The sequence below is a fragment of the Zonotrichia leucophrys genome, unplaced genomic scaffold, assembly GCF_028769735.1.
Source record: "Zonotrichia leucophrys gambelii isolate GWCS_2022_RI unplaced genomic scaffold, RI_Zleu_2.0 Scaffold_36_1286893, whole genome shotgun sequence".
NCBI classification, from domain to species: Eukaryota; Metazoa; Chordata; class Aves; order Passeriformes; family Passerellidae; genus Zonotrichia; species Zonotrichia leucophrys.
The window spans coordinates 872,247-899,336 of NW_026992241.1; the positions used below are offsets into that span (position 1 = coordinate 872,247).

Genomic DNA, 27,090 nt, shown 5'->3' on the forward strand with positions numbered 1-27,090 from the left:
TTCTTACCTAGCCCAAAAAAAGAAATTCTACTCTTTGGAAAGCAAGGTGTAGAAAGAACTTGTTGAGAGGAGACAGCCTGGGCTAATCATGCATCTTTTCTAATTGTGAAACTCCTCCTCAGGAGTTGGGCACCTGAATTGCTCCCACTGAAGTCACCGGATTACTTGAGTCACTAGAGCTACGTATATAAAAGAGCTAAAACTCTCCCAACCTCTACTCTATCTTGCTCGCCCTGGGAGTGGGATCTTTTTTCTCTTCCAGGGCGCTTCCGCTCCGCAATCTCTTTTCCGGTGCAGCCATTTTGTTCTTTGGCTTGTTGGGGTTGGACTTCGGTCGCAGCAGTTGGTGATAGCGGCTCCCCAGTTATTTTAGCGACCCGCTTGCGCCTGCCATGTCGGACTTCGACAACAATCCTTTTGCAGACCCGGACCTCAGTAATCCTTTCAAGGTGAAGCAGCGGGGGACAGGGATGCCGTGAGCCTTCCTCAGTGCTGCGGCGGGAGCAGAACAAGCTGCGTGAAGCTACGGGTGTCCTAGAGGGGAGTGTTTTCGGCTCTGCTGTGTGCTGGGAGGTCGCTCTCAGCCGCGGTGGGTCGGGAAGGCGCAGCGCTGTGGGGTAGTGCTGGCCTCGGGAGGGGGGAACAGTTTTATATAATGAGATTATTTCTTTTCTTTACCTTTGAAGCTGCTTCGTGTGCTTGTGTAAAATCACAGATGGTGTGCAAAAAATTCATGTCGCTAGAGGTTAGTGTCCACAATCTCCCAGCAGATTGACACAATACGTTTGTAAAGACAGATTCATCTTATTCCTGGCATTAGTATGGCAGGGAAAGGAGAGGGGAGCATCATGTGGAAGAGTTATTGCCAAGATCTAAAGATAGATGCAGTTTTTTTGTTTAATATTTTAGTTTTACTTATTTTTTGTGATCTACTTTGTGAGATTTCCCGTGTCTATTCTCATGCCTTTTAATAAAAAGATTACAGCAGATATTCTTACTTGATGTTGAATCAAAAAATATGTTCTCTGGGAAGATAAAGCTTAAGCAGAAACCTCTAGTTTGCTCAGTATTTTGGGTAGTTAATTCTTTTGGAAGCTTAAAAGGAAATTATTTTTCAGTTTTGGTATCTTCTGAAAGTAAAAAAAAATTAGTTGATAAAACAGAATTTCTTTTTTCAAGTATTTGCTGGCTTGGATTGATCATAAAATATTGTTGGTTTTGAGTCAGTGGCTATTTAATTTATCTCTTTTTTAACAATTATTATTATTCAGATGTGATACTTTTCACCACAGGCTGCAGGGGAATCTCAGCTCCGGCGCCTGGAACACCTCCTCCCCTTCCTTTTTCACTGACCTTGGTGTCTGCAGTCTCTCACATGTTCTCACTTATGGCTGCCCTTGCACAGCAGTTTGCCTCCCAGGCCCCCTTCTTAAATATGTTATCCCAGAGGCACTACCACCATTACTGATTGGGTTAGCCTTGGACAGCAGCGGGTCCGTCTGCACTAGCATAGGAGACATTTTTAATAGTTCTATATGTTTGAGATATATGTGCTGTGGTTTTCTCGTTTTCTTTTGTTTGGTTTTGGGGTTTTTTTCTGACTTTTCTTTTTTGATGTAAACACTGGGGTGCTGCTTGTACCCGACGCCTCATTATACCAAGTGTGATACTAATATTTGCTTTTGAGATTGACATTATGGGGAAGGGACTGCAAGGAGCAAATAAAATTAAAGATTAGATGGAAAATAATTAATTCGGTTGTGCTGATTTGTTAAAATTCCGGTCTCCTGAACTAATTCAGATCCTTAAAATGTCATCTGAAATGACTGTATGTGACTTCAGTGCACCAATAGCTGCAATATCTGGTTATGAAAAATGGCCTATACTTAAATTATGCTCTGATTGGTAGGACTAATAATTAAATTAAAAGACCAGAAACTCAAGGTGCTGAATTGGCAGAAGCTTAGGAGAGATAAGACTGGAGAAGGACTTGTGAACTGGAAGGAGTGAACAAGAAGTTGAGTGAGCAAGATGATAATTAGTGGGATCAACACTCTTAAGGAGCAGGGACTGGAAATGGCTAGGTGGCTGAAGACAACCAGGTTGTGGCAAGGAGTTAGTGCAAGGGCAGGTCCATTTCGGGTAGAAGTACTGGTCCACTAGGACATAGCATTCTCAGTCTGAGATTGGACAAGGCATTTTACAGTTGTTGCATTCAGCAGCTGACATCAGATATTTAAAATCTTTCTTAGAAATTCCCTATTTTCTGTATTTGCAGAGGGTAGCTGAATTTTTAATCACTTAAATCATGCAGCGGGTTGAGGTCTCTGGATATTTGGTGGTTCCAGCAATGCTGCAGCTTTGTGTTGGTGTCTGTATATTATCACCTATTGGAACTTGTATTTGTGGCATTTTTCTCTTTCTTTATATTCAAAAAAGCCCTAAAAAAAGAATGCATTTTAACTTTATTATCTAGGTGAAATATCAAATATGGAAAAATAAGTTATGCCAATGTAGACTTAATTATTCCAATAGAATATCATAGTTATCACTTTTTTAACCACTAGGATACATGCCATGACATACAAATTTGATAGCATTCATTTAAATGCCACTTTTTCTTTGAGCATGTGGTCCTGCACAGCATTTGTTCTACATGTTCATTACTCACATCCTGATTAACTTCTAAATTCAGCGTTTTATTATTCTGCAGCAATAAGTAGGAGTGCTTTGTAGTTATTCTTGCTGCATTTAGATGAGTTTGCATTGGCTCCGTTTTTAAAGTGAGATGCAATGAGTGTAAGGTGAATGGTTCACAGTAATTCTGTGTATTCCTTGGGATATCAGGTCTAATTTTTTAGAAATATTTTAAGTAGTTTTGAATTATGAAGTGCAGTTCCTGTTGGCATCAGTTGTTCGCTGATGTGTTCAGAACAATTCCAAGTCCAGCAGCCTACACCTGGACAGCCAGGTAGTCTATCCATTCTTATGTTCTGAAGATGCTAACACCTTAAATTAAGCCACAGAAACAATGTAGTGAAACCAGGCATCACGTGAAATAAGTACAATTTTTCTTCTTAGAAAGTTAGTGTGGTCTATGATAGTGGGTACTTTGGCTCTTCTGCAGAATCAAGCCAGCCTCTCTCTAGCACAGAAAAATATTTAATTCTTGAAGTTGTTTTCTCAAGCTAAACCTTAAGCATTTTTTTTTATTTTACTGTAGAGTTCATTGGAGGAAAAAATTACATCTTTTTGTTAATATTACCAGTTCAGGTAGAAGCTGAAGCAGAGGTGCTTTTGATATTATGGGACACTGTTTCCTCAGCTTCATTTTTCTGAAATCCTTTTCCTATTGCTGAAGGTGTTGGAGGTACTTCTGGGTAGGGAAACTAAGAGTTTACAGAATTTTTTTTTTTTTGCTGTGTTCTTTGGATGTACAATTGTGGAGTCCAATGGTCAACACAGAAAGACAGTTGTCTTCCCTTATTTGTTGAGAGCATTTTCCCCTTAAAAATCAAATGTATGACATGGTGTTTCTTTTAGACTGTGTTAATCTAGTTTTATAAGAATCATAGAGTCATTAAAATTGGAAAATCATTTTGTCCAACCTTTGACCAAATACCACCATACCCACTAAACCATAAAGTGAAGTGCCATGTCTATTCATTTTTTGAACACTTCCAGGGATGGTGTTGGGGATTAAAATAAGTTTACTTATAGAATATTAGAAATTAATTATGTAGGTTTAAGATGAATTGTGACTTGCTTACAGCTTAGCATGAGCATGCTCTACTCAAAAGTTAGCATAGGTGAACTCTAAATGAACTCTGTCAGCATGAGTGGCTAAGCAGGGGGGGAAACAGAGAAAGACTGGATACCTTCAAATAAGGGTTGGGACCCTGGAGGGCCTCAAGGCTGGCCCAAGCTGGAAGATAACAGCAGTTAATGGTCTGCCCACACGGACATGGAGGAAGAATCCAGTGAGGTGTTAGAAGACCGGAGACCTGAAATCGCTATCGGACCAAGAGATGCATGCAGAGCGTGTGAAGATAGGGTGCACGGACTTTAAGGGCATAAAAGCCCAGGGATTTCTTTGTTCTGTTGCCCAGAAATAGAACAAACCTTCCCAAACAATGTTAGAATGATAATATAAAAGCAAACCTTTGCTTAAAAGCCTTCACATAGACAATATGGCAAAACCCACATGAGATACAGTATTTCTACAACTTTTATAAGGTTAGTTGATTAGTAAACCTATCATATATTGTCCAATTAGAAGTTTAGTATGTTTGGTAATATTTCCCTGGGTACTACCCCAATGAAATTGCTTCAGGGGCTTCTTTACTCCACTTTGTTATGTCTTCCCAGATTCTGGTTGGAAAATAGAATGCCTTTGCACTTGGTTCTCTTCTTCAAAATAAGACAAAACAGTATTTTAGGAATGTGTTAGAAGGTTAGCTTATTGTTCCAAAATGTAAGGAAAAAGCGTAGGAAAAGTCCTAGGAGCTACAACCATGCATTAGCAATCTACAAAGCTACAAATATATAATAAATATTAAAAAACTAAAAATCTTTGGATATCAGTTTAGGGTCCCTCTCTGAAGGCACCCAGCTCGAGCTGTAATAAACTGACTCTGCCTCAGAACCTAGGGTTCCAACTATTCCTTAACAGGTGGTGACTCTACTACTTCCCTGGGGAGCCTGTTTCAATGCTTTAACATTCTTTTAGTGAAGAAATTATTCCTAATATCCAACCTGAACCTCCCCTGGCACAACTTTAGGTCATTTTCCCTTTTCCCATTGCTAGTTGCCTGGGAGAAGAGGCCGACCTCCACTGTGCCACAGCCTCGTTTCAGGTAGTTGTTGAGTGATTATGTTTCCACTGAGCCTCCTTTTCTCCAGGTTAAACAACCCCAGCTACTTCAGCTGCTCCTTCTAGTACTTACGTTCCAGACCCTTCATCAGCTTTGTTGCCCTTCTTTGGACATGCTCCAGCACCTCAATGCCCTCCCTGTAGAGTGAGGTGTTGCCTTCTGATACAAGGCAGGCGGCCTGGTTCTGAGGAGACGGCACGGCGACCCACTCTTTCCAGGGTTGCTCGGGCCAAAGAGCACGCAGACACCAATGTGGCGGATGGTCAAAGGCCTTTATTATCTCTTCTCGTGGGGTTTTATAGTCTAAGGGGTTTCTACGTCAGGCGGGGGTCTGTGTTTACCATCTATGGTTAGTAAGGGATGGAAACTTACTGGGTAAATGGAAAATTACTGGCATGTGGTTTAGGGGGCTGCATTCCTATGTTAATTTTCTTATCTAAGGGAACAGGGGCCCTGTCTTCCTGTAACATCGCGAGATCTTCCGAACGCCTGGCCCCATCTGCTACAGTGAGGGGCCCAGAACTGGACACAGTGTTCAAGGTGTGGCCTTACCTATATTGAGGACAGGGGAGCAATCACTTCCCTAGCCCTGCTGGTCACACTATTTCTGATACAAGCCAGGATGCCATTGGCCTTATTGGCTACCTGGGCACATGCTGGCTCACGTTCTGCTGGCCGTTGACCAGCACACCCAGGTCCTTCACTGGGCAGCTTTCCAGCCACTCTTCCCCAAGCCTGTAGCACTGCAGGGGGTTGTTGTGACCCAAGTGCAGAACCCAGCACTTGGCCTTGTTGAACTTCATACAATTGGTCTGGGCTCATTGATCCAACCTGTCTAGATCCTTCTGCCAGAGCCTTCCTACCCTCAAGCAGATCAGTATCCAACTTGGTGATGTCTGCAAACTTACTTAGGGTAAGCTCAATCCCCTCATTCAGATTATGGATAAAGGTATTTAAGAAGCTCAGGATGATGAAGTTTTGGAGACAGAGATGGATTTTTTTTTTTTTTGTGAAAATAAACTTTTTTTAGAGTTTTATACGATATGATGATATCTGTTGACTTGTTGCTTGTATACATATGCATACATTTACAGAACTGTTTTCCCTTCTAAGATCCTTCTGTTAACCAAGTGACAAGAAATGTTCCACCAGGACTAGATGAGTACAATCCTTTCTCTGATTCAAGTACAGTAAGCACATTTATTTATTAATAATACCATTTATCTTTTTAGGTAAGATTTGTAGGATATTGTTTTAAGTGTTTGGGACTGATGTAAAACATCAAAACTGGGGGAAGAGAGGCCCTGTGGAAAGAGATCTGTAAGTTTGGATTGATGGCAAGTTGATTATGAGTCAACCATGTGCCCTGGCAACCAAAAGGGACAAGCGTGTCCTGAGGTGTATCAAGCACTGCATTTCTGTCTGGTTGAGGGAGATGATTGTCCCCCTTTACACTGCACTGGTGCAACTTCACCTTGAGTACTGTGTGCATTTTGGGGCACTTCAATATTAAGAAGGACATCAAACTATTAGACTGCATCCAGAAAAGGGCACCAAGATGGTAAGAGGTCTTGAGGGCAAGACTTATGAGGAACAGCTGAGGTCACTTGGTTTGTTCAGCTTGGAGAACAGAAGGCAGATGACCTTGTTGCAGTCTACAACTTCCTCAAGGTCAGGTAGCAAGGAAGAGGTGATCTCCTCTCTGGTGACCAGTGATAGGATGCCTGGAAATGGAATGCATCTGTATGACAGGAAGTTCAGATTGGGCCTTAGGAAAAGGTTCTTCACCGAGGGGCTGGTTGATCCCTGGAACAGGCTCCCCAGGGAAGTGGTCACAGCACCAAGCCTGCCAGAGTTCAAGGAGCATCTCACAATGCCCTCAAGTCATATGGTTTGGTTTTAGGTAGTCCTGTGAGGAGCAGAGAGTTGGACTTAATGATCCTTATGGATCCCTTCCAATTTGAGATAGTCTATGTTAAGAGCTACCTAGAGGTAATGGAAAATGTGTAAGGATAGATAGTCCCATCAAGTATTTTGAGGATTCAGTGGATAGGTTGATTTAAATGATCTTTGACCCTTACAGGAAAGGTGACTTGCTGAAAGGGGCCCAAAACAGAATTGAGGTTGTCTTGTTGTGAATGGAATGATGCACTTCACTTATAAGAGAGAAGCAACAATAGTTTTATTTATTGATATAAAACACTGAGTTAACGAGATTTAATGGTAAATGTGACTGGTTTGACAAGATTTGATGGCAAGGTACACTTGATTATTTACTGCATAGAGGACACAGTCAGATAAAGTGGTTGAGAAGACCCTTCCATTGAGTCATGAGTTTCAGAAAGGACTCCTTTGCTTTCTGAACTCCTCAGAGAGGAGTCTAGCTTCAGTGGAATCCAATCCTAGTCTCAGACTTGATCAACAGTTTATGTCTAAAGGATTATATGTGCAGAATCAGTCTTTTGTATCACTTAGCTAAGATTTCAAAGTTTAGCATGCTATTAATCACCAAGCATCTATTGTGGTAAGCTGTGGAAATCACATATCCTCTAAACAGAGAGAGACATAGCTTTCTCCCAGGGTTTTCCTGGGAAGCTGTGAAAAGATCAGAGAAAAGAATGAGAAACAATTCTTATCTTCACTTGCTGCACCTGTTGTTGTGCACATGTGGAATGTGTTATTGAGATTTGTTTACCAAAGGGTGATTTCTTAATTGGACACTGGTGATGGTATTTGGATTTGATTGACCAATCTGGTAGAAGTCTGTATCGGACTGTCTGCAAGGGTGATGGTTTTTTTAATAGTATAGTAGAATAAAGCAATTTATCAGCTTTCTGTAATCATGGAGTCAATGCTCATTATTCCCAATTCAGGGGCTCGCTGCTACAATACTAAGGAATCTTTCAACCTCAAGGAGTAACCTTGAAAGGTGTCCCTACTTAAGGGGAGATCCAGGTGTGCAGCCTGTTGCCATGCAGGAGAGCTCAATGGGCCATGGGCTGTCCACTATTAAGTAAGATGATGGACTTATATGAAAGCACACTGTCACTGTGTGAGTTAATGCAGGCAGGCAGCTGGAACAACCACAAAACCACAGCTCATATGCAAAGAGTAATTTTATTTCATTACCTCGCTAGCTGGAGGAGACACACAAGCAGGAATGCAGGCAACTGTTAGACTCGTTCCATGCTAGTGGGTGGCGGGGCTGCTGTTTGCACCCATTTATCAGGGGCCCACGCACATGTAGTTTTACCACCATGCTGTGATCTGTGCTTTGATCTCTCTCCCAAGACAGAGCTCAGGCATGTCCATGAGAGAGCTTCCGAGTCTCTCCAAACACCTATGTTATCCCTACACAGAGATTCTACTTCTCATAGCAGATATAGGATAAACAGCAGTAGGCATAATATATGGCGTTTCCTAGCTATTATTCTCCAGGGTTTAGCATTCCCAGCTGCAAGGTCACTTGATTGAATCTACTGTCCTCTGCCATCCTTCTTGCCATTCTTCCACTTTTAACCCTTTCCTCCCAACAGTCATACTCCAACCCATGACTATAGTCAATTCATCTTGCCTTCACAGAATGGTCTTGCCTCTGTGCCATAAATTGTATATTGATGGTTGTGGCAGCAGCTCTCTGGCCACAGAGAGCAACACACAACTTTCCCAGGCAATGTCCTGGGAAAGGCTGTGAGAAGATCAGAGAAAAGAATGAGAAACAATTCTTATCTTAACTTGCTGCACCTGATATTGTGAACATGTAGAATGTGTTATGGAGATTTGTTTACCAAAGAGTGGTTTCTTAATTAGCCAATGGTGATGGGTTTTGATTGAAGGACCAATCAATTCCACCTGTGTTGTAACTGTCTATAAAAGCAATGGGTTTCTTGATCAAGATGGTTTGATCAGCCTTCTGTGAATTGTGGAGTCAATGCTAATTATTACCCGTTCGGGGAGGCCATGCAACGACAGATGGTTTGTGTGGTGATAGATCCATGGTAAGTAGATAGTGAAGCACTGTTATTTGTTATTCATTGATTTGTATGTTTTGGGTGGTTGAAGTTGTGTTATTTGTTTTATCATGTACTAAAGCTTTATATGCAATATAATTATAAGCAATATACATATCAGAGTTGGAGTCAGCAAAATCACAACTGAGTGAAGTATAAGATTAAACATTCCTGTTGCTGTTGGTGACCATCCAAGAAGAGTTTCCCAACAAGGTGTTTTTCATCCTTCTTCACTCTTTCTAAAACATGGTGTATCCCTTCCATATCATGATAAGCCATGATTAGAGTTTTGTGTCCATCGTTTTGGAAATGTTCTAGCAGTTGACACGGGTCATCATGCTGTAGTAGTTTCTTCACCAATGTAAGATTCATTCTGATGGGAGTAGGCAATAAATCTTCGCTCAACATATAATTAGATTGTAACAATTGATAAGAACTAACAGGAGATGAGTCACATCCAATAACTTAACTAAAGTTACAAACGTGAGTCATTTGAGTGATTGTTTACATCTACAGTAATGTTATCTACAAAAATGAAATCACAAAGGGTTTTCATACAAACACATCCTTATCCAACATATATGAGTACAGTTTCAAGGGTTTCATCAGGATGTATTTCAAAATGACAAACGTCTTGGGCTTTGGTGTTACTCTCACAAATAAATCCTTGTTGTCTGCATATAATGCATGCATTAACATCATTAGTTTGCCATTTATTTCTGTTTTGTTAGGCCCATGCTCTATGTTCTAATGGCTAGAACAGCTTCATGGTGATTTAATACTAGCACAATGATCAGGTATATGGTATATGCTAAAACATTGTGTATGGTTAAGACAAATGCTGTGGCCTTATTGTTGATGGGGTCATAAGTGAAATTTACTAAATACTACCAGAATTAGAATTCCCTTTCAGGTTCAGCTGCATTATCCCAGATTTTCTTTCAAATTTCAGTGAGTAAGGTGCTTGCTTTAGCTTTTCTTAAAATTGGTGGTACCATAGATTGCATCCACAGTTGAGCTTGGATTCAACTAAGAGCTAGCATTCACTTAGATGGTGATCCTTTTTGTCAATCCTCTCCTGTTGAGGTAATATATCTGATAAGAGCCATTGGGTAGTTCCTAATGCTAGTAAGGAAGATCGTAATAGATGTTCCAATTGGTACAAATCACTCGTTACTGAGTTTATTTTGTTTGCTAGGACTTCAGCATCCATGCTATTACTCCTAATCCTGTCCTCAGGATACTGGTCACATCTCTCCTGGATCGTTTTGCAGAGGTGAGGGTCCATCCATGCAGCCATGCTGACCACCCTGCATAGGATGTAGAGAGGAGTGGTGAGCAGGCAGGTTTAATTGCAGAGATATTGATCTGTATTGACATTTCTACTCATTTGAGGGACCATGAAGGATTAAATAGCACTTATTGCTGGCCTGTATATTTGATGGCATAGGGTCCCATTTTAGAAATCTGTGGGGATAAGGTTTCGGTAGTCTTATTGAGGGTCTCAGAGGTAGCAAAATGCATTGTGGAGGCTAAGTTAGTTTTTGTTGTGCCGATATACATTATCCCAACTACAGTTGTGGCTATATCGCCACATGTGTACTACTTCCTTTTCTATATTCTGTTTTAATATAACACTTACTGAACAGTTACTGGCCTTGCAACATCTGTTCCATTTTTTGAACGAGGTATTGAGAGGGACCAATCTGATTTTTGTTTATGCCTCAACATATGTTACACATGAAGTGGGAGATTCCTATAGGGACTGTGCATGTACTGGCAGTCCTGTACCCAGGGAGACTTTGCCTGGCAGCCAATCAGGGCAGAGAAAGCCTCCAGGATCGGACTGCGAGTGACCCCCTTACTTGCTGACAGGGAGAATGCCCGGATGCCCATGAAGAATGCATGCAAAAAGTGCCCACAAAAAATGCTCGAGAAGTTGGGCTATGGGAGGAGCCTTAGCACATAAAAGCAGCTAGCTGCAACACAACAGGAGCCATTTTTCTTTGGGTACCTTGGAGGGAGCAGGGGCTCACCTGTAGGGTCTGCAGGGTCTGCTTGCCCTCCCTTGCTTTTTCCTCCCTGTGGTCCTGCTTTCCTGCCTGTACCTGCTTTGCCCTGCTTCACTCTTCCTGCAAACCAGCTTGTCATCGCAACGACCTCATGCTCCTCTGTCTCCCCAACAGAGTGGGTGCCACTGCAGCCAGCCACCTCTGCTGCATTTCCCGTGCACAGCCGCTGCCACTGTGTTTCCTGCGCTGCCTGCCGCACCAACCTGCTGTAGCAGTAACCCGTAGCAACCAATTTGTCACTGCTGCTTGCACTCAGCTGTGCCTGCAGCCGCAGTGCCTCGACCCTGAGAACACACCGCTGCTCCAGGAGTGCACCCATGGCCACAGCAGCCTGTTCTCCCTGACGGAAGGAACACACAGCCTGCTGCTGTTTGGAAATAGCATCCAGCTTGCCATGGGAGCTATGCAGACATACCGCGGTTCACAGCACACACGTTCTGTCTGCCAAGCCAACACTGACAGAGGGCCAGGGTTCTTGTGGTAGTGCTGTCCCTGTCTTCTGTTTCTTTCTCCCTCTCTCTTTTTCCCCTTTCTGCTCCTTTTCCTATCCCCCTTTGTAGGAACACTTACTCTTTTTTATCAATAAACAGTTCTCAGATATAATATTGCCGCATTTGCGCTTTATTTTTGTCAGAGAAACCTATGAAAAGAAATCCTCCCTGATCCCCTTTTATAGCAGAATGAGACAGATATATTGAAAACTGAGCAAGTGTATTTTCCCATTGTTGGTTGGTGTCCAGGTTTAGAGCAAATTTGGGGAAGAATCCCCCAAAGGAGCTCCGGTGGGAAAAGCAGATCCAATCGTCCCCTCCCCAGAACTTGTCCGGGAGGAAAAAATACCTCCTTGGAGAAAGGTGGAAAAAACCTTTTTATTAAACAATAAAACCAAAACAATATCAAACAATGAGACCCCTTGCCACTCTAAAAGAGATGACAAACTGAGAAAAAACCCGGGTTGAAGCTCACCTCACTCAGTCTCTGATCAGTCCCTCCGGTGCTGGAATTGTCGCAGGCCAGGCCTGGCCCGGTGGGCCACAGGTGCAGCTGCCGGTGCTCTCCTGGTTGTTTAGTCCAGAGCAGTTTCAAGAGGTCCAAAGAAAAAGAAAAAAAAACATACAGGGAACTTCTTTGCCTCAGCTAGCTAAACTAACTAAAAGCAAAGGAGAGCTCTGTCCCGCTGTCTGTTCATCCACAGACAACACAGTCCAGGAGCAGGAATGTGGAGGAGTGAGTGCAGTGTCTGAAAACAAAACTGTGCGCTTCTTCTCTCCCCCCCTTCACTCTCTGGAACACTCTTAAAGGTACAAAACTTATTATTCAACATAAACAGAATGAGACAATTGGGGATAAAAGCATCATATAGTCAACCCAGGACAGTTGGAGATTGTGTTTAGCATAATATGTGTTGCAGACATCTTTTCATGATAAATCCTTTCCTTAGGATTTTTCCTCCTGAGAAGCTGTGAGGCCTCAGGAACAAAATGTAAGCAATGGTTATCTGCTGCTGTGGAATGCAACAGGTGGATCTTTGATCGGCCCATCTTGGATGCTTATGATTAATGGCCTATCACAGCCCAGCTGGCTCGGAGAGAGAGTCTGAGACAGCTGCCTTTGTTATCATTCTTTTCTATTCTTAACCTAGCCTTCTGATGAAACCCTTTCTTCTATTCTTTTAGCAGAGTTTTAATGTAATAAATATAATAAAATAATAAATCAAGCCTTCTGAAACATGGAGTGAGATCTACGTCTCTTCCCTCATCCTAAGACCCCTGTGAACACCGTCACAATTATGGTTGTATTTCCTTCTGCGAAATTAATGTCATTAGGTGGGGCTCCTAAGTTTGTGCAATTATAGCTTGTTTCATAAGCAAGTATCACTGAAATGCATTTGGGCTTAAGTGTGGTTATGACCATTACCATAGTGATTTCTTTGCAGATAAAAGAAGTGAGGGTCTCCCATCTGTTGGGTTGAGCTTTTTGATGTGTATGCCAAATTTGTTTCATGTTGGTGCTGATTACTCTTGCATAAAGGATAAGCAGTCCTTCAGTGGTTAACTTAATCTTCAGTGGATGCATGCTGGCATCATTCCGGGTATTGTTCCTGAAAGGTAAAACCATGCATGTCTTGGCCGGGTTTGTCTGGATTACCCCATTAAAAAGATGGGAAAATCCTCTGTGCACTAATTCTGTGCAGTGCACAACTGCTGTCAGTAGCTTCCCAAACAAGTGGTCCACTGTAAAAGCATGGTAATATGGATGATGTTTTACTGCTACCTTTCCCGAAAGTGTCTTCTGAGAAAGCTGCTCAGACAAGTACAGACAGTCACTCAATCCACACTCTCACCACAGCTAGGTCAGCGAAGAAAGATGGAAAGGGTCTCTCTATAGAGTTCCAGCAAGGTTTATTGTAGAATTACACTGAAGGAATCCAGGGACAAAAATGAGCAAACAGTGCAGGGCCCTGGGTAAAGTATGGGGACTGGAGCCAATTATTTAGGGGCACAGGGGTAGTACAAGGGCCAGGGCAAAGGGCAGTGACATATGAGGAAAGGGCAGATTAACATAATGCTGCAGGGCATCATGGGAGAAGCCCCTTTTGACTCTCCCTGAGGAGTGAGATATTGTCAAAGCCTCTGGTAAATTCTTCCAAGGCAACATCCTAGAAGTTTCCCTAATAGGCTCAAAGGCCTCCACAGTCCACAAGGTTTAGTTAGTCATAGGCACAGTTCCAATCTGGTAAACTCACCATAAGTGATTGTCCTTGTTGTAGTGGTATTGGGGGTTTTCTATTGTTGGCTGGTGGAACATGAAGTTCCACTTTTGCTAAGAACATGCATCTCACAAGACTCCCAATTGGCCCATCTGTTATTTAATTGATGAAGTATTTTGGAAAGTTGAGCAGCCCACTAGGCCTCATGTGGTTTAAGGCTTCCTTTCAATAAGGCATTCGCCCTTTTCACTATTTCATTTGATTTGGGCTAATATGGAGTGTGGAATATCCATGGAATTTCTTCCTTTTTAGCCCATTCTTTCACTTCCTTACAGGAGAAATATGCACCATTATCACTTTGGATGGTATTTGGGGTAGTCAAGCTTGAAAGCCGAGACAACGGCCTCCATACTGCATTTCATCCAAATGCCTTTTTTTTGGCCTTATGGCACTTAGTTGCCATATGTATGCTGGAGACCACTTTCACTCCTGTGAGGATGTATTGATATCCTGCAGATGGTTTGAATGGCCAGATAGAATCAATTTGCCAGGTAGACCACCTTTACTTTGTTCAGCAAAGTAAATTGCTTCTCTACCAAGTGTGACCTAATTTCTGATGCAGTCATTCTCCCAATTGATACCACTCAGAATTTAAGTGGTCCTCTTTTTATCTCACTGATATTAGTCAGTTCATCCACCTTTTGATTCCAATGTGTGACTGGTTTATCATTCTTGGCATAAACTTTCACCTATCCCATCTTGAATGGTGTTTTTCTGCCTATATATAGCACTAATTTCCAATCTTGAGTTCTTCAAACCAGAAATCTGTTTACTTCCCAGTTCAGTGATTCCCATTGACAGAGTCACTGTGTGGTGCCAGCCCAAACAGCATAGGAGTCTACATACATCAGTTTTTCTCCTTTCTCAGCTGCAAGAAGAACTATTTCTATTTCTCCTACTTGTGCATGTTGCAGAAAAGGATCTGTTTGTCGGGGATGAGCTATTTGTTGGTGAGGGGAGACTCGGACACTCAATATGAGTGATAAGCAAGTTCTTTTTATTGAAGAGAGCATTAGACACTTATACAGCAAACAATAAGCTTATGAATATTCTGTAAGCTAAGCGATTTATTGGTTAACTATACTATCAACTCTTCTTCATTCTTTTGGGCTTACATACTCTATTTCTCACGTCTCTCTGTCTACTCATTATTATACTCAGCTAGGCTTAAGGATACGCTATCTTGCAGGTGCAAAAACTCAAACTAGTTGTGTTCGGTACTTTCTCAGCTCCTGGTCGGCTAACAAGTGAATGTCTATGTGACTTCTGTCATGTAGCTATTTCTCTTCATGTGCACTACCTTCACCTTCTTCTGTTACTTGTTTGCCTGTGTTAATGTTTAATGCAGTAGCCTTGTATTGGCATTTACCATTTATCCTACTTGCTGAGGCACCAGCAGCAGATATCTCCTGCCAGTGTTTGTTAAAGGGAGGTGCATTTAAAATTGGTGAGGATTTGAAAGGTTGGTGTAATGCTAATGGGTCTGCATTTATAAGCATTTGAAACCTGGTTGTTTTAGCTTGTACTTCAGTTGACTCTATTCCCTCTGCAATCCCTGTCAAGTAGGCATACTATTTCCTGCATGTAGATTTTTGTGCAATTCCTTCTAGGGGAGGACTACCCTTTAGGATTACTTCCAGCAAGTTAAAGGGTCCTCTGGTTTGCACAGGTTGTTCCTGATGAATTTTTTTCAGCTTGTATTACTGCTCAGACTAAAGATAAAAGCCCCTTTTCCCGCTTGGAATATCTCTGTTCTGTTTCTTTAAAAGTAGTCAAACTGAACATTAAAGATCTCTTGGGTCTATCTGGGCCGCTTTAAAACACGTTACAGTAGGTACAATGCTCAACAAAATCCCAATCTTCTATAATGGGGTCCCAGAAATGTACTGGTCACAGCAACTGATAGATTCTTAATTCCTGTATTAGGGTTTTAACCACCTCCTCATGTTCTGTATTCCACATCTACGGTTTTCCCTTTTGTAAAGGTGAATGGGGGGGGTCACAATGATAAAAAATCCAGGTACATTCTTGTATTGGGTTTGCATGGCCTGGTTTTAGGTAGCAGGGGGACTACAGGGGTGGCTCTTGTGAGGAACTGCTAGAAGCTTCCTCAGTGTCCAGCAGAGACAACCCCTGGTGGCTCCAAAGATGGACAGGCTGCTGGCCAAGGCTGGGCCAATTAGAAGTGGTGGTAATGCCTCTGTGATAACGAATTTAAGAAGAAATCAAAACAAAAAGTTGGGGCGCAGTTTTAATTACGGCCAGAGAACAGCGGAGTGAGAACATGTGAGAAGAGCAACTCTGCAGACACCAAGGTCAGTGAAGAAGGAGGGGGAGGAGGTGCTCCAGGCACCAGAGTTGATTTCTTTGCAGGCTGTGGTGGGGACCATGGTGAAGCAGCTGTCTCCCTGCAACCCAAGGAGGGCCACAGGAATGCAGAGATCCACTGGGATGCAGCTTGTGGAGGAACCTCATGCCGAAGCAAGTGAATGCCTGGAGGAGGCTGTGAGCCCATGGGAGACCCATGGAGAGAGGGTTCCTACTCCCATTCTGGAGCAGCCTGTCCTTGAAGGACTGCACCCCGTGGAAGAGTGACCCATGCCACAGCAGTTTGGAGAGAACTGCTGCCTGTGGGATGGACTCACATTGCAGCAGGTTGCAGAGAGCTGCTGCTCTTGAGATGGAGCCTCATCCGAGAAGTGCGTGTAGAACTGTCTCCTGTGGGAGGGACCCCATGGTACAACAGGGGAACGACTCCTCTCCCTGAGCAGCAGGAGAAACCATGGTTGATGAACTGACCATAACCCCCATTCCCTGTTGTCACAGTTTGACATGGGAGGAATTCAGGGAAGTAAAGCAAAAACTTTTTGTGTAACTGACAATCTGTTAAACCACTAAGAAGCTGAACATGCTTCTGTGAAAGACACATGTTAAAGATGAAAAACCTGGGAACTTCTCTCTTTCTTTTCCAGTCAGCAAAGAGGTAACAGGCCCAGGCCCTAGCCCCACCCGTCTCAGCCAGGCCAGGCTGGGCAGCCCTGCCCTGGGCCGGGCCCCTTTCCCTGGGCTGCCCGCTGCCCCATCCCCCCCCCGTTGGCCCCCGTTCTGGCCGGGCCGGGCTCTCAGCAGCTTCCAGGCAGGAAGGGGTGGGAGGCTGCAGAGCCCTAGCCAGAACAGGGCTTAATGCGGCCTTCACTGGGTTTTGGGGAATTCTCATCTGGCCGTCGCTGCTCCGGATAGCGCAGCCTTGTTCAGCACAGCTTGCCTGGGCTCCCAGGCAGTTCCCAGCCGCAGGCTACCTTAGCAAGCTTAGGTGATATCAGTTCTTTTGTGATTATCAGCTCATTTAATGATTTCAGCCCTTTAGCTTGCTAAGTGCCTTTGGCAGATGCAGGGAGATAGAGGAGAACCGCTGCATGTGGTTCCACAAGAATGTCTTTATTGGCAGCCTCTGCGAAGGTCTCAGGGACAGTCTTCTGCTGAACTAGGCAAAAGTAGCTCTTTATATAGAGTATAGGAGTTTTAGAAATTGTCCAATAGTAAGGGTCAAAAGGAAAGTGACCTATAGTCTTACAGAGAGAGAAGCAAGGGTCTGAAGGCAGAAAAGGGGCTTCTTAGGTCCAGTCATCATGACAAGGCATTTCCTATCTTAGGCTGCTGATCACCAGGGGAGCCTTGCAGGCCCTGTGCCTGCTACAACTCCACTTTCTGTATTTAGAAAAAAGGCGTTCCCTGTAGTTCTTTTGAAACAATGAACAAGGCATGAGAACATAGCTAATACAATAACAACTACAAGGAGAATCCACAGCATTCCCTTAACCAAAGATTCAACCCATCCTGTTAATCCCCATTGACTGAAAAGGTCATTGATCCAGTCTGGGTTGTTTTCTACTTTTAAGTCCTTCACAAGTTCCTTCAATTTCTGGATGTTTGCGTGGATGGATTCCAAGTGTGAAGAGAGATCGAAGCAGCACATCCCTTCAAAGTCTTGGCAGCTGTGTCCATGGGCAAGCAGCAGGAAGTCAGTTGGTGCTTGATTTTGAACTGATGCGTGTCTTGTGGTTTCTTCTTCCTTTAAGAGATCGCTCAGGGCAACCGATGTAGCGTTAGCTTGCTTACTGAGCCAGCACCCGAGGTGATTTATTTCACCAAGGGCTTTAACTGCAGCTACCCATGGTTAGAACAGGGAGACAGCAATCTTTATTGGTTTGTTCCAATCGTATAATTTGGGATCACAATTTTCATCAAATTCAGTGTAGGATTGTTTGTGGCGTTTTAATTCACGTTCTTTTTTCCAGTTATGTAACAGGGTGATATTTGGAGTGAGGGTAGAAAGTTTTCCAAGGGTACAGGGACCTCCCTGGAGCTGTGGGGGAAACCTAGCCCATACTCTGTCACCACAGATGAGAAACGTTCCCTTGGGTAATACTTTGGGGTGGAGAGAGGACACAGAGATCACACGAGCCATGTAATTACATCAATCAGGATAGTTATAGGCTTTGTTAATGGGCGATATGTCTTTTTGGTATGTATTTTTTGTCTGGTCAATTTCTGGCCAATTATTTTTCGGACGTCTAAAGTAAAATTTGATGCAGTACGTAGCCTTGGAGGACCCCAACAGGTCCAATTCTTGGGGTTCCTCTAGAGCACTGGGCAACATTTTTGTCCACTTGTCCCAAGTATCTACCAGGTTGGGTCTCTTACCTGTGGTGTGAAGGAGCTCTGAGTTATAGACAGGCCAGTCATCTGATACGAAGGGAATTCCTACTAGACATGTGGAAAGTGGGTTATCAGTGCTTCCCATGGACACGCACATGTTATCCTGCTTTAATGTTTTTGCTAAGGTTACTCAAACATTATGGCTAGGCTGAGGGCTAATCCAGCTGAAGGCATGTGGTACGGTGAAGAACATCCAGGTAGCAGTGAGGACAGCACCAATGGAGATATTTTTCATCTTTGGACAGGAATGGGGCTTCTGATAGGGAATATAAGCAAAGCTTGTTATCTTTATGATGGAAGGGGAGGGTTAGGTTTTTCTGCCTTGCTGCCTTGTTCCTTTCCTCCGTTCCTTCCCCCCCCCCCCCCCCCCCGAATCTCTGCTGGTCTGAGTGACTCTGAGATACATACAAGACTATTTTTCCCAGCCCGGCAGTCGAAGGAGTCAGGATTTTTCTGTTCTCGTTCTCAAGTTTGTTTATTATTTCTTATCTATAACATTCTTTCTCCGACCCGCTGCAGGTCTGTCTGGCAGGTCGGGTTGAGGCACACTGGCTGCCCTCAGGGCGATGTTATCTTTTTATACTAAAAACTACGTGTACATTATTTACCATAACTTCCCAATACCTATCACCTATGTTAGACAGTGAGTTTCGACCTTCTTAAACCAATCCATAAGGGCCAGCATCACCCGGAACATGGAGGCTAGGAAGAAGAAAGAAGAAGGACAGGGCACGCCCAAATTCCTCCATCTTGGAACTCCGACCCCCGATTCTAAAAACCCCAAAAATCTATTTTTCACCCCGTGACAAACGAACCATTACTCTACTTAAATTCTCTTGACTTGTAATTCTTCATATAAAGGTGGTGATTTGCTCCATGGGTCAAAGTAAAAGTCACCAGTGTCTTGGACTCTGTGCCAAGGTCTCTGAGCCCCCTGGCAGGGTCTTGAGCCATCCAGGACAGCCAGAGGCATGTCCTGGGTTACGACACCCCTCCCTTTTTTATTTTCTAAGCTGAGGATGGGGGAGTGGGTATAAGGTTATGGGTTTTTGGTAAGAGTTGAGAAAGGGGAATAATACGTTTTTTTAGGGTAAAAAAGGGGTAATAAGATATAATTCAGAAAACAGTTTTGTGTTCCGGATGTGTCTGGCTTATGGCTTGATGCAGCAGTATGTTGTTCAGCTTTCTATTTTGTCTGCTGTTGTGTGATGGGATGGTCTTTTCTGCATGTGGACATTCAGCGACCTCTTTGTCTCCAGGCAGAACTGGTTTGGTTTTGAGGAGGTCTTGTGTTTGACTCAGGGGAATTTTTGTCAGTGTTTGTAGGAGTAGTGTTTGCAGTGCCTGGGTATGGTTTTATGTTTTCTTCTGGGTACCATCTTGGACCAGATGGTAGTAGAACACATGCATACCCTCTTCCCCAAGTAATCAATTGGAAAGGCCCAGAAATTTGGTGTGTTTCTGGGTCCTTTACTAGCCCAGGTGGTTTCTCAGTGAGCTTTGCTTGGGTGGTATTTGCGAAGCGGCGAAGTATTGGGGGGTCAAGCTCTGATGTTGTACAATTAAGGAAGTTGATGACATAGAGAGCCTTGCAAAGTCTTACAACTGGAGATATGGTTCTTGTTTCTCTGTGCTGCTGATTGGGGACTCTTTTGAGGGTTTGATGTGTCCTTTCTACGATGGATTGTCCTGTAGGATTTGCAGGTATGCCTGTCTTGTGTTCTATTCCCCACTCACTGAGGAACTCTTAACTTACGGGAGGTATAGGCAGGTCCATTATCTGTTTTGATCTCCTTTGGTACTCCTAGGGTAGTAAAGGCAAGGAGGAAGTGTTTAATGGTGTGCTGTGTAGTTTCTCTTGGATGTGATGATGCAAATACTGCTCCTGAAAATGTGTTGACTGATACGTGCACATATTTTGACCTCCCAAGAGGGTGGGAAGTGAGTCACATCTGTCTGCCACGGCTGGCAGCTGTTCAGATCTCAGGGATTGACTCCCATCCCCATAGATGGCATCTGGTAGATTTGACAGGTTGGACCTGTGGTGACAATAGCTTTTGCTTGATCTTTTGAGAGCTTGAACATTCTGATAAGGGCAGGCACATTTTGATGAAAAAATGTGTGTGACAACTTTGCCTGGGCAAAGATGTTAGGAACATTAGCAGTTTCTACTGCCATGGCTAATGCATCCGCTTTCCTGTTCCCTTCTGTGATGATACCTGGGAGGGTAGTGTGTGACCTCATATGCATTATATGGTAAGGTTGCTTTCTTTGGGAGATTAGGTGTATTAATTTAGAAATCAATTGGTATAACTTTGGATTGGAAACCTCTTTGAAAAGAGCATGTTCTGCTCTCATAGCTATACCAGCAACATAAGCTGAATCTGTGACCAGATTAAAGGGTTCGTCTTTGAATTTCCCAAAGGCTCTGACAACAGCTGCTAACTCTGCAATCTGTGGCGATCTCTCCACTATTTGGATGTCAGATTCCCATTTTTGGGTCTTAGGGTCTTTCCATGTCATTATAGACTTGTGGGAAGACCCTGAGCCATCTGTAAAGATGGTTAGAGCTTTGAGAGCTGTTTTACTTTGGACTACTTTTGGGGACAGATGAAAGGTTACATCAGGATTAAAAAGTTTGTGTTGTGGGATATGAATTGAAATTTGGCCTGTATAGCTATCTAGGGCAAACTGGAGATTTTCATTGGTCTGGAGCAAATGCTCCAGGTCCCTAGTGGTCAGTGGCAAGTATATGCATGTGAACTCACACCCTGCAAGAGAGCAGGGGCAAATTCTAGCCTTTTTTATTAGATGTGCCAGGATTTCCTGGAAGGTGGTAATTGTCTTTGAAGGTTGGTTGTTTGTAAAGATCCATTCCAGTATTAGTAAAGGGTCTCAAAGTTGAGCGTCCCATTGGAAAATCAGTCCATAGGATCGAGGTGCTTTTCCCAGAATGACGAACTGGAAAGGCAGGCTGGGCTCAAAGCGATGGGCTTTGCGTGAAGACAGGGCTTCTTGGACCTTGGTGATGGCATCTCGGGCTTCTGCTGTGAGAGTGCATGGAGAGTCCAGGTCTTCGTTGCCATGGAGAAGGTTGAACAGGGGAGCAAGGTCCTCTGTTGTAATTCCTAGCAGTGGACGTAGCCCGTTGATGGATCTGCACAGACTTTGTAAGTCTCTCAGCGTTTTTGGGTCATCTCAGATGGCGAGCTGCTGGGGTACAATGGTCCTTTCCCGGATCTGGACTCCAAGGTAAGTCCATGGGTTGGTGTACTGTATTTTGTCCTCACGGATCTTGAATCCTGCCTTTTCTATGGTTTCAATGGTTTTTTTAAGCGCTTTGTCTAAGTAAGCTTTTTCTGATGCACAAACAGAATATCATCCATATAGTGGTGGATGATTGCATCTGGGAATAGGTTCCGAACAGGAGACAGGATGTGAGCAACGTAACACTGGTCTATAGTGGGACTGTTCTTTAGTCCTTGGGGAAGAAAATGCCAATGATATCTTTTGAGTGGAGCCTCTCTGCTTAGAGTGGGAACAGAGAAAGCAAACTGTGGAGCGTCCTGGGGGTGCAGTGGAATGCTGAAGAAGCAGTCCTTAATATCTATGATAGCAAGTGTCCAGTCTCTAGGCAGCATCGATGGTGCAGGTAGGCCAGGCTGGAGGGGGCCTGTGTCCTCGATGACCTCGTTGATTTTGCGAAGGTCATGGAGGAGCCTTCACCTGTTCATTCCAGGTTTTTGCAGTACAAAGACTGGAGAGTTCCAAGGGCTGGTGGTCTTGACGATGTGGCCTTTGGCAAACTGTTCTTCCACAAGGGCTTGTAGTACCTGCAGTTTGACTTTAGAGAGAGGCCACTGTTCGATCCAGATCAGGTCATGGTATTTCCAGGTGAGCTGAGGGGTATCTGGCAGTGCGCGCTTCTCAGTGGCCCCGATTAGAAATCCCAACTGGGAATACGTAGGGAAGCTCCCCATTGGGATAGAATGTCCCTGCCCCAAAGGCTGATGGGGGCTCTTACCAGGAATGGGCGGATGGTTGCCAACTTGCCTTCAGGCCCTTCGACGAGGATGTTCTTGCTTTGCACGGATACTGTATCTCCACCAATCCCAGAAATCATGCCTGCTACAGGTTGTAGTTCCCAGTGTGCTGGCCATTCTGAGCGGGCGATGATGGGTCACGTCAGCACCCGTGTCCAGCATCCCTGGTAGGTGGATCTTCTCTCCTCTGCAGGTAAGACCACACTCGATGGTAGGCTTGCTTGGTCGCACATCTCATGCCCACATTGCTGTAGGGTTGAGAGGAATCTGTTCCCTGTGATTCTTTGGGAGTAGAAAGGCTGGTGCAATTGGAGTTCCCCTTGAAAGAAAAAATGGTAAGTCCGTGCAGTACATCTGGACAGAGATTTCTTGTCCCGAGTGCACTGTTTGTACTTCTGGAACAACGAAGATTTCCTTTGGGCTATGGAGAGTGTCACCTATAATTAAGATGTCAGAAGGACCACCTTTTGGCCCATATTTGCCTGTGGGAACACGAAAAACATTCTCATTATAAAGTCAATGGACAGAGCAGTTACCAGCTGGTACTGGGTTCCCATCTGTATCGCTCTGTGTCTTGGATCCTCTTCATGTGGTCCGGAATCTCCTGGGATGATGTATGGTTGGATCGGGACGGCTTTTGATTTTTTGTCTTTGCGCGGGGCCTCACCGTGCTCCACTGGAAGTTTCCTGAATGCTGCTGGTAGCGCTGCTGATTCTGGGGTCTTTGATAGGTGTTACAGGGGTTTTGGGTAGGTGACCTGTCTTGACAGTCCTTTATAAAATCTCCAAAGTGTCCACAGTGAAAGCAGTGGATCTGGTCTTTAAAAGCCACTACTGCATATGCACCAGAAACTCCTTCAGCAATACCCTTAGCAACTGCTTGGGCCACTGTATTTTCAGTGGACAAATGACATGTGCAGCTTTCCAGCATTTTCTCTATGGTAGGTTCTGTATCCTAGGGTAGGGCCCTCAGAATTATTTTACATTGTTCGTTCGAGTTACTCATGGCAAGTTTGCACAACAGTTCTTTTTTGCCTCTGTGCTCTCTACCTGTTTTTCCAGAGCATGCTTAGTTCTGTCCACAAATTTGATAAATCTTTCATCTACTCCTTGTTTAATATAAGAAATGTGTTGGGCAGGAATAGAGTCATCTGGGATAAGAAGTAAGGAGGTTTTTGCTGCAATAGCCAAGTCTTGTAGTGCTGCCTTAGGTAAGGTGTTCGCTTGGTCAGGGTGTTTCTGTAAATCCCCTTTCCCAGCCAGCTGTTCGACTGTAAAATCTGGCCTCTGTAGCATAGGTGTCTGATAATGTTTCTAATTGTCTTTTCCAATGCCTTTCCCATAACGTATATTCTGCTGGGGAAAGAAGGCTGTGGGCAATATTTTTAATATCGTGGGATACTAAAACATGTGCTGAGAACATAGTTTCTAGGAAATTTCTAAAAATATGTGAACTTCCACCGTGTTCTTTGGCTATATTTCATTGTTGTATAAGTTCTTTATTTGTGTTAGGTTCCCATGTCTTTCTAGTAGTGGCCCCACCTCTTTTTCCCTTTATATAAGTTACTGGGAAGGCTGAAATTTTCTGAGCCATTTCCCAATCCCCTGCCTGAGTTGCTTCCATTTTTATTAGAGCCCATGGATCAATGTCCTCTGTATCAGAATCAGAGTCACTGTCACTGCTGTCCTTTGAGGAGAACTGGGAGTGACCAGGCAGTGCTGTATGCTCTTTATGGCATGTTGGAGCGAGATTTTGCAGGGGTGTATGGGACTGGTGGGAATTTGAAGAAGCACATGGCGGGGCTTGGCTAGAGGGAGGCAGCAGTGGAGCTGGAATGGCAGCACCACAAGTGGCACAGCATGCACAGGACTGGAGCATGTGGGGAAGTGGGTGCCACCATGGGGACCCTTGGGGCTTCTGTTCGGGGGACACTGTGGGTGGATGGGTGGCTGCAGAGCCTGGGGATGGGGGCAAGAGAGAAGCGAGGGAGAGGAGGAGGTATTTTTAAGGGCTTATTTTAGTTCTCATTATCCTACTCTGATTTTGTTAGTAATAAATTCACTTCATATCTCTAATTAGAGCCTGTTTTGCACGTAATGCTATTCAATGAGCGATCTCTCCCAGTCCTTATCTCAACTAATGAACTCTTCATTAAATTTTCTCTCCTCCATCCAGCTGCAGAGGGGAGTGAGTGAGTAACTGTTTGGGTGCCTGGAATCCAGGTAGCATCAACCCACAACAGTGCTTTCTCCAGTATCCTAATGTTTCCACTAACTGTTGTAATTTCTTCCTATATCGGGGCATCTGTAGCTGTTCTAATTTTTGTGTCTGGAGGAATCACTGCACTTCCTGCTATCCACCCAAAGACTTTATACTACTTTACTTGGCCCTTGATATTTCTCAGGGGTAACTCAACTCCTATTTCTTGAAGTGCTTGCTGTACTGCTGTTGCACCTTTCCCTACTTTTTCAGGGGTGTCTCCTCCAAATAGAATGTCATCTATATTTTGATATTGATATAATTTTATGTCTGGAGGAAGTGAGACTGCCTGTAAAAGTTTTGCAAGTGCAAACATGAGCAATCATGGGTGAATGGACTCCTTCTGAGGGAGTCTGTTAAAGGTGTACTGTACACCTTTCCAAGTAAAAGCAAATTTCTTTCTATCCGTTTCCTGTAAAGGAATTATAAAGAACTCATCTTTTAGATCTAGTGTTGCCATCCATTAGTGTGCAGCTGCTTGTATTGTGGCTATTAGGTTTTCGTTATTGGGTACTGCAGCTGTTAGTCAGGTTGTGTTGGTATTTAAATGGTGGTGATCAACTGTTAATTGCCACCTCATGTCTGGTTTTTGGACTGGCCAAAACAATGAGTTATATGGTGTGGTGGTTTTAGTTTTAAACTGGGTGGAAATACTAATTTTGTGTAGTGATTTTGGTTTGTTAATTGGAGATTTTAAAACCTCTTGCACTTCTGAAGAGATGACAAACTCAGAAAGTTCATGTCGTGGGATGTAGCTTGGCTCGCTCAGTCTCTTATCAGTTCTTCTCGCGCTGGAAAATGCCGCGTTCCAGGCCCCAGTGGGCCACAGGTGTGAGCTACTGGTGTTTTTCTGAGTTTTCAGTCCAGAGCAGATTTGAACAGTTCCAAGAAGAAGAAAAGCCACCATCTAGAGAACTTCTCTGCCTCAGCTAGCTAAAAACTAACTAAAAAGCAAAGGAAAGCTCTCTCCCACTGTCCGTGCTGCAGACAACACAGTCTGTGTGAAGAGAAAAATGCAGGGGAACAAATGCAGTTTCTGAAAACAAATTCTGTGCTTTTCTGTGTCTTGGTTTGAAAAGACAGGTGTCTTTCAAGAAAGGCAGGAACCTTCCTAGAAATGGAAAATGTAAACCCCCTCCTATCATTTTTAAATTAAGGGGCTCTTAGGTAAAGATATGAGAATAGGAATAACAGTTCATTACTAGGAAAATTGAAAATACAAATGCAATAGTACAAAAAAAAAACAAAAAAAAGAAAACAAACCACTGGCAGAGTCAGAATATGACCTGCCACCCTGTTGGTCAGGGTGTTGGTAACAATCCAATTAAATGGTGGCTGCAGTCCTCCTGGAGTGACAGATGTGGTTCTGTTGAAGCAGTGATCTTGTAAAAGGGTGTAGTTTCCTTCTGAAGATCCAGTGGTGGTGTAGATGGGCTTGGTCTTCCTCTGGGAATCTAGTGGAGAAAACAGCTGCTCCTCTGGGAATCTAGTGGGGAAAGGCTGCCGTGGTGTTCTAAATATCAGATTATAGCCAGGTAGGGATGTTTGGCTCCTCCCCCTGGGTGGAGCATCTCACAATGGGATGATGTAATTTTATCAGTCATGCAGTGAGATTCCATGGCTTATTAACAGAAGATATCTCCCTGGAGGGAGGATTGGTTTGTGAAAGAGATAAAGAAAACTGTCTAATTAACAGAAGATAACTGCCCCACCTCCAACAGATAGGAATAGAATACACACCCCCATTTCCAACCTAAGACAATACCCCAATTCCCTAAGTCACCAATAGCACTTGGACAGCCAACCAACACCCCATGGACAGACAGGTATGACAAAATGAGTGCCAAGTAATAGGTTGCAAGGGATCTCTGCAGGTTGTCTTTTTCAGTCCTTCCCTATTCAGAGTTGGTCACTAAGTCACATTGCTCAGCATCTTGTCCTAGTGAATTTTGAATATACCCAGGGATGGACATCCTGTGACCTCACTGGGCTACCTGTTTGTGTTTGGCCATTCTTGCAGTGATTTTTTTTCCTCCTAATATCTAATTAGCTTGCTGTATTCCAACAAGAATCATGCTGTGTAAGAAAAACAGCAGCATCGTGTCCCACCAATCCCATATGAATACTGATCAATAAGGGACTCAAAATGTACCCGTTTTATTTCTTATGCAAGGTAAATTATGTATAATTAGGGTAGAATTCTACAGCATTACCCTGATATGTGGATAAGACAGACTGTGCTTCAGTAAGTATGAGGTTAGAAAATGAAAGAATTCTTACAGGGTGACTGTGACATTTTTCTTGGGTAAAAAACATTGATCTAGTCTTGTTTTAAAAATTTA

The 27,090-nt window shown here is 43.6% G+C and overlaps 1 protein-coding gene across 5 annotated transcripts in view; it reads left to right on the forward strand.

The window, feature by feature from the left end:
* Window positions 1-278: 278 nt before the first annotated feature.
* The window catches only part of LOC135460382 (secretory carrier-associated membrane protein 1-like), a 114,127-nt gene continuing 87,315 nt past the window's right edge, over window positions 279-27,090 (forward strand). For 3 of the 5 annotated variants that reach the window (XM_064737191.1, XM_064737184.1, XM_064737188.1), the window contains exon 1: window positions 279-449. In XM_064737191.1, coding sequence (XP_064593261.1) covers window positions 393-449 — 57 coding nt within the window. In that variant the 5' untranslated portion in view covers window positions 279-392. The remainder of the gene's footprint in view (window positions 450-27,090) is intronic. The other 2 variants (XM_064737186.1, XM_064737185.1) reach the window with 1 other exon arrangement.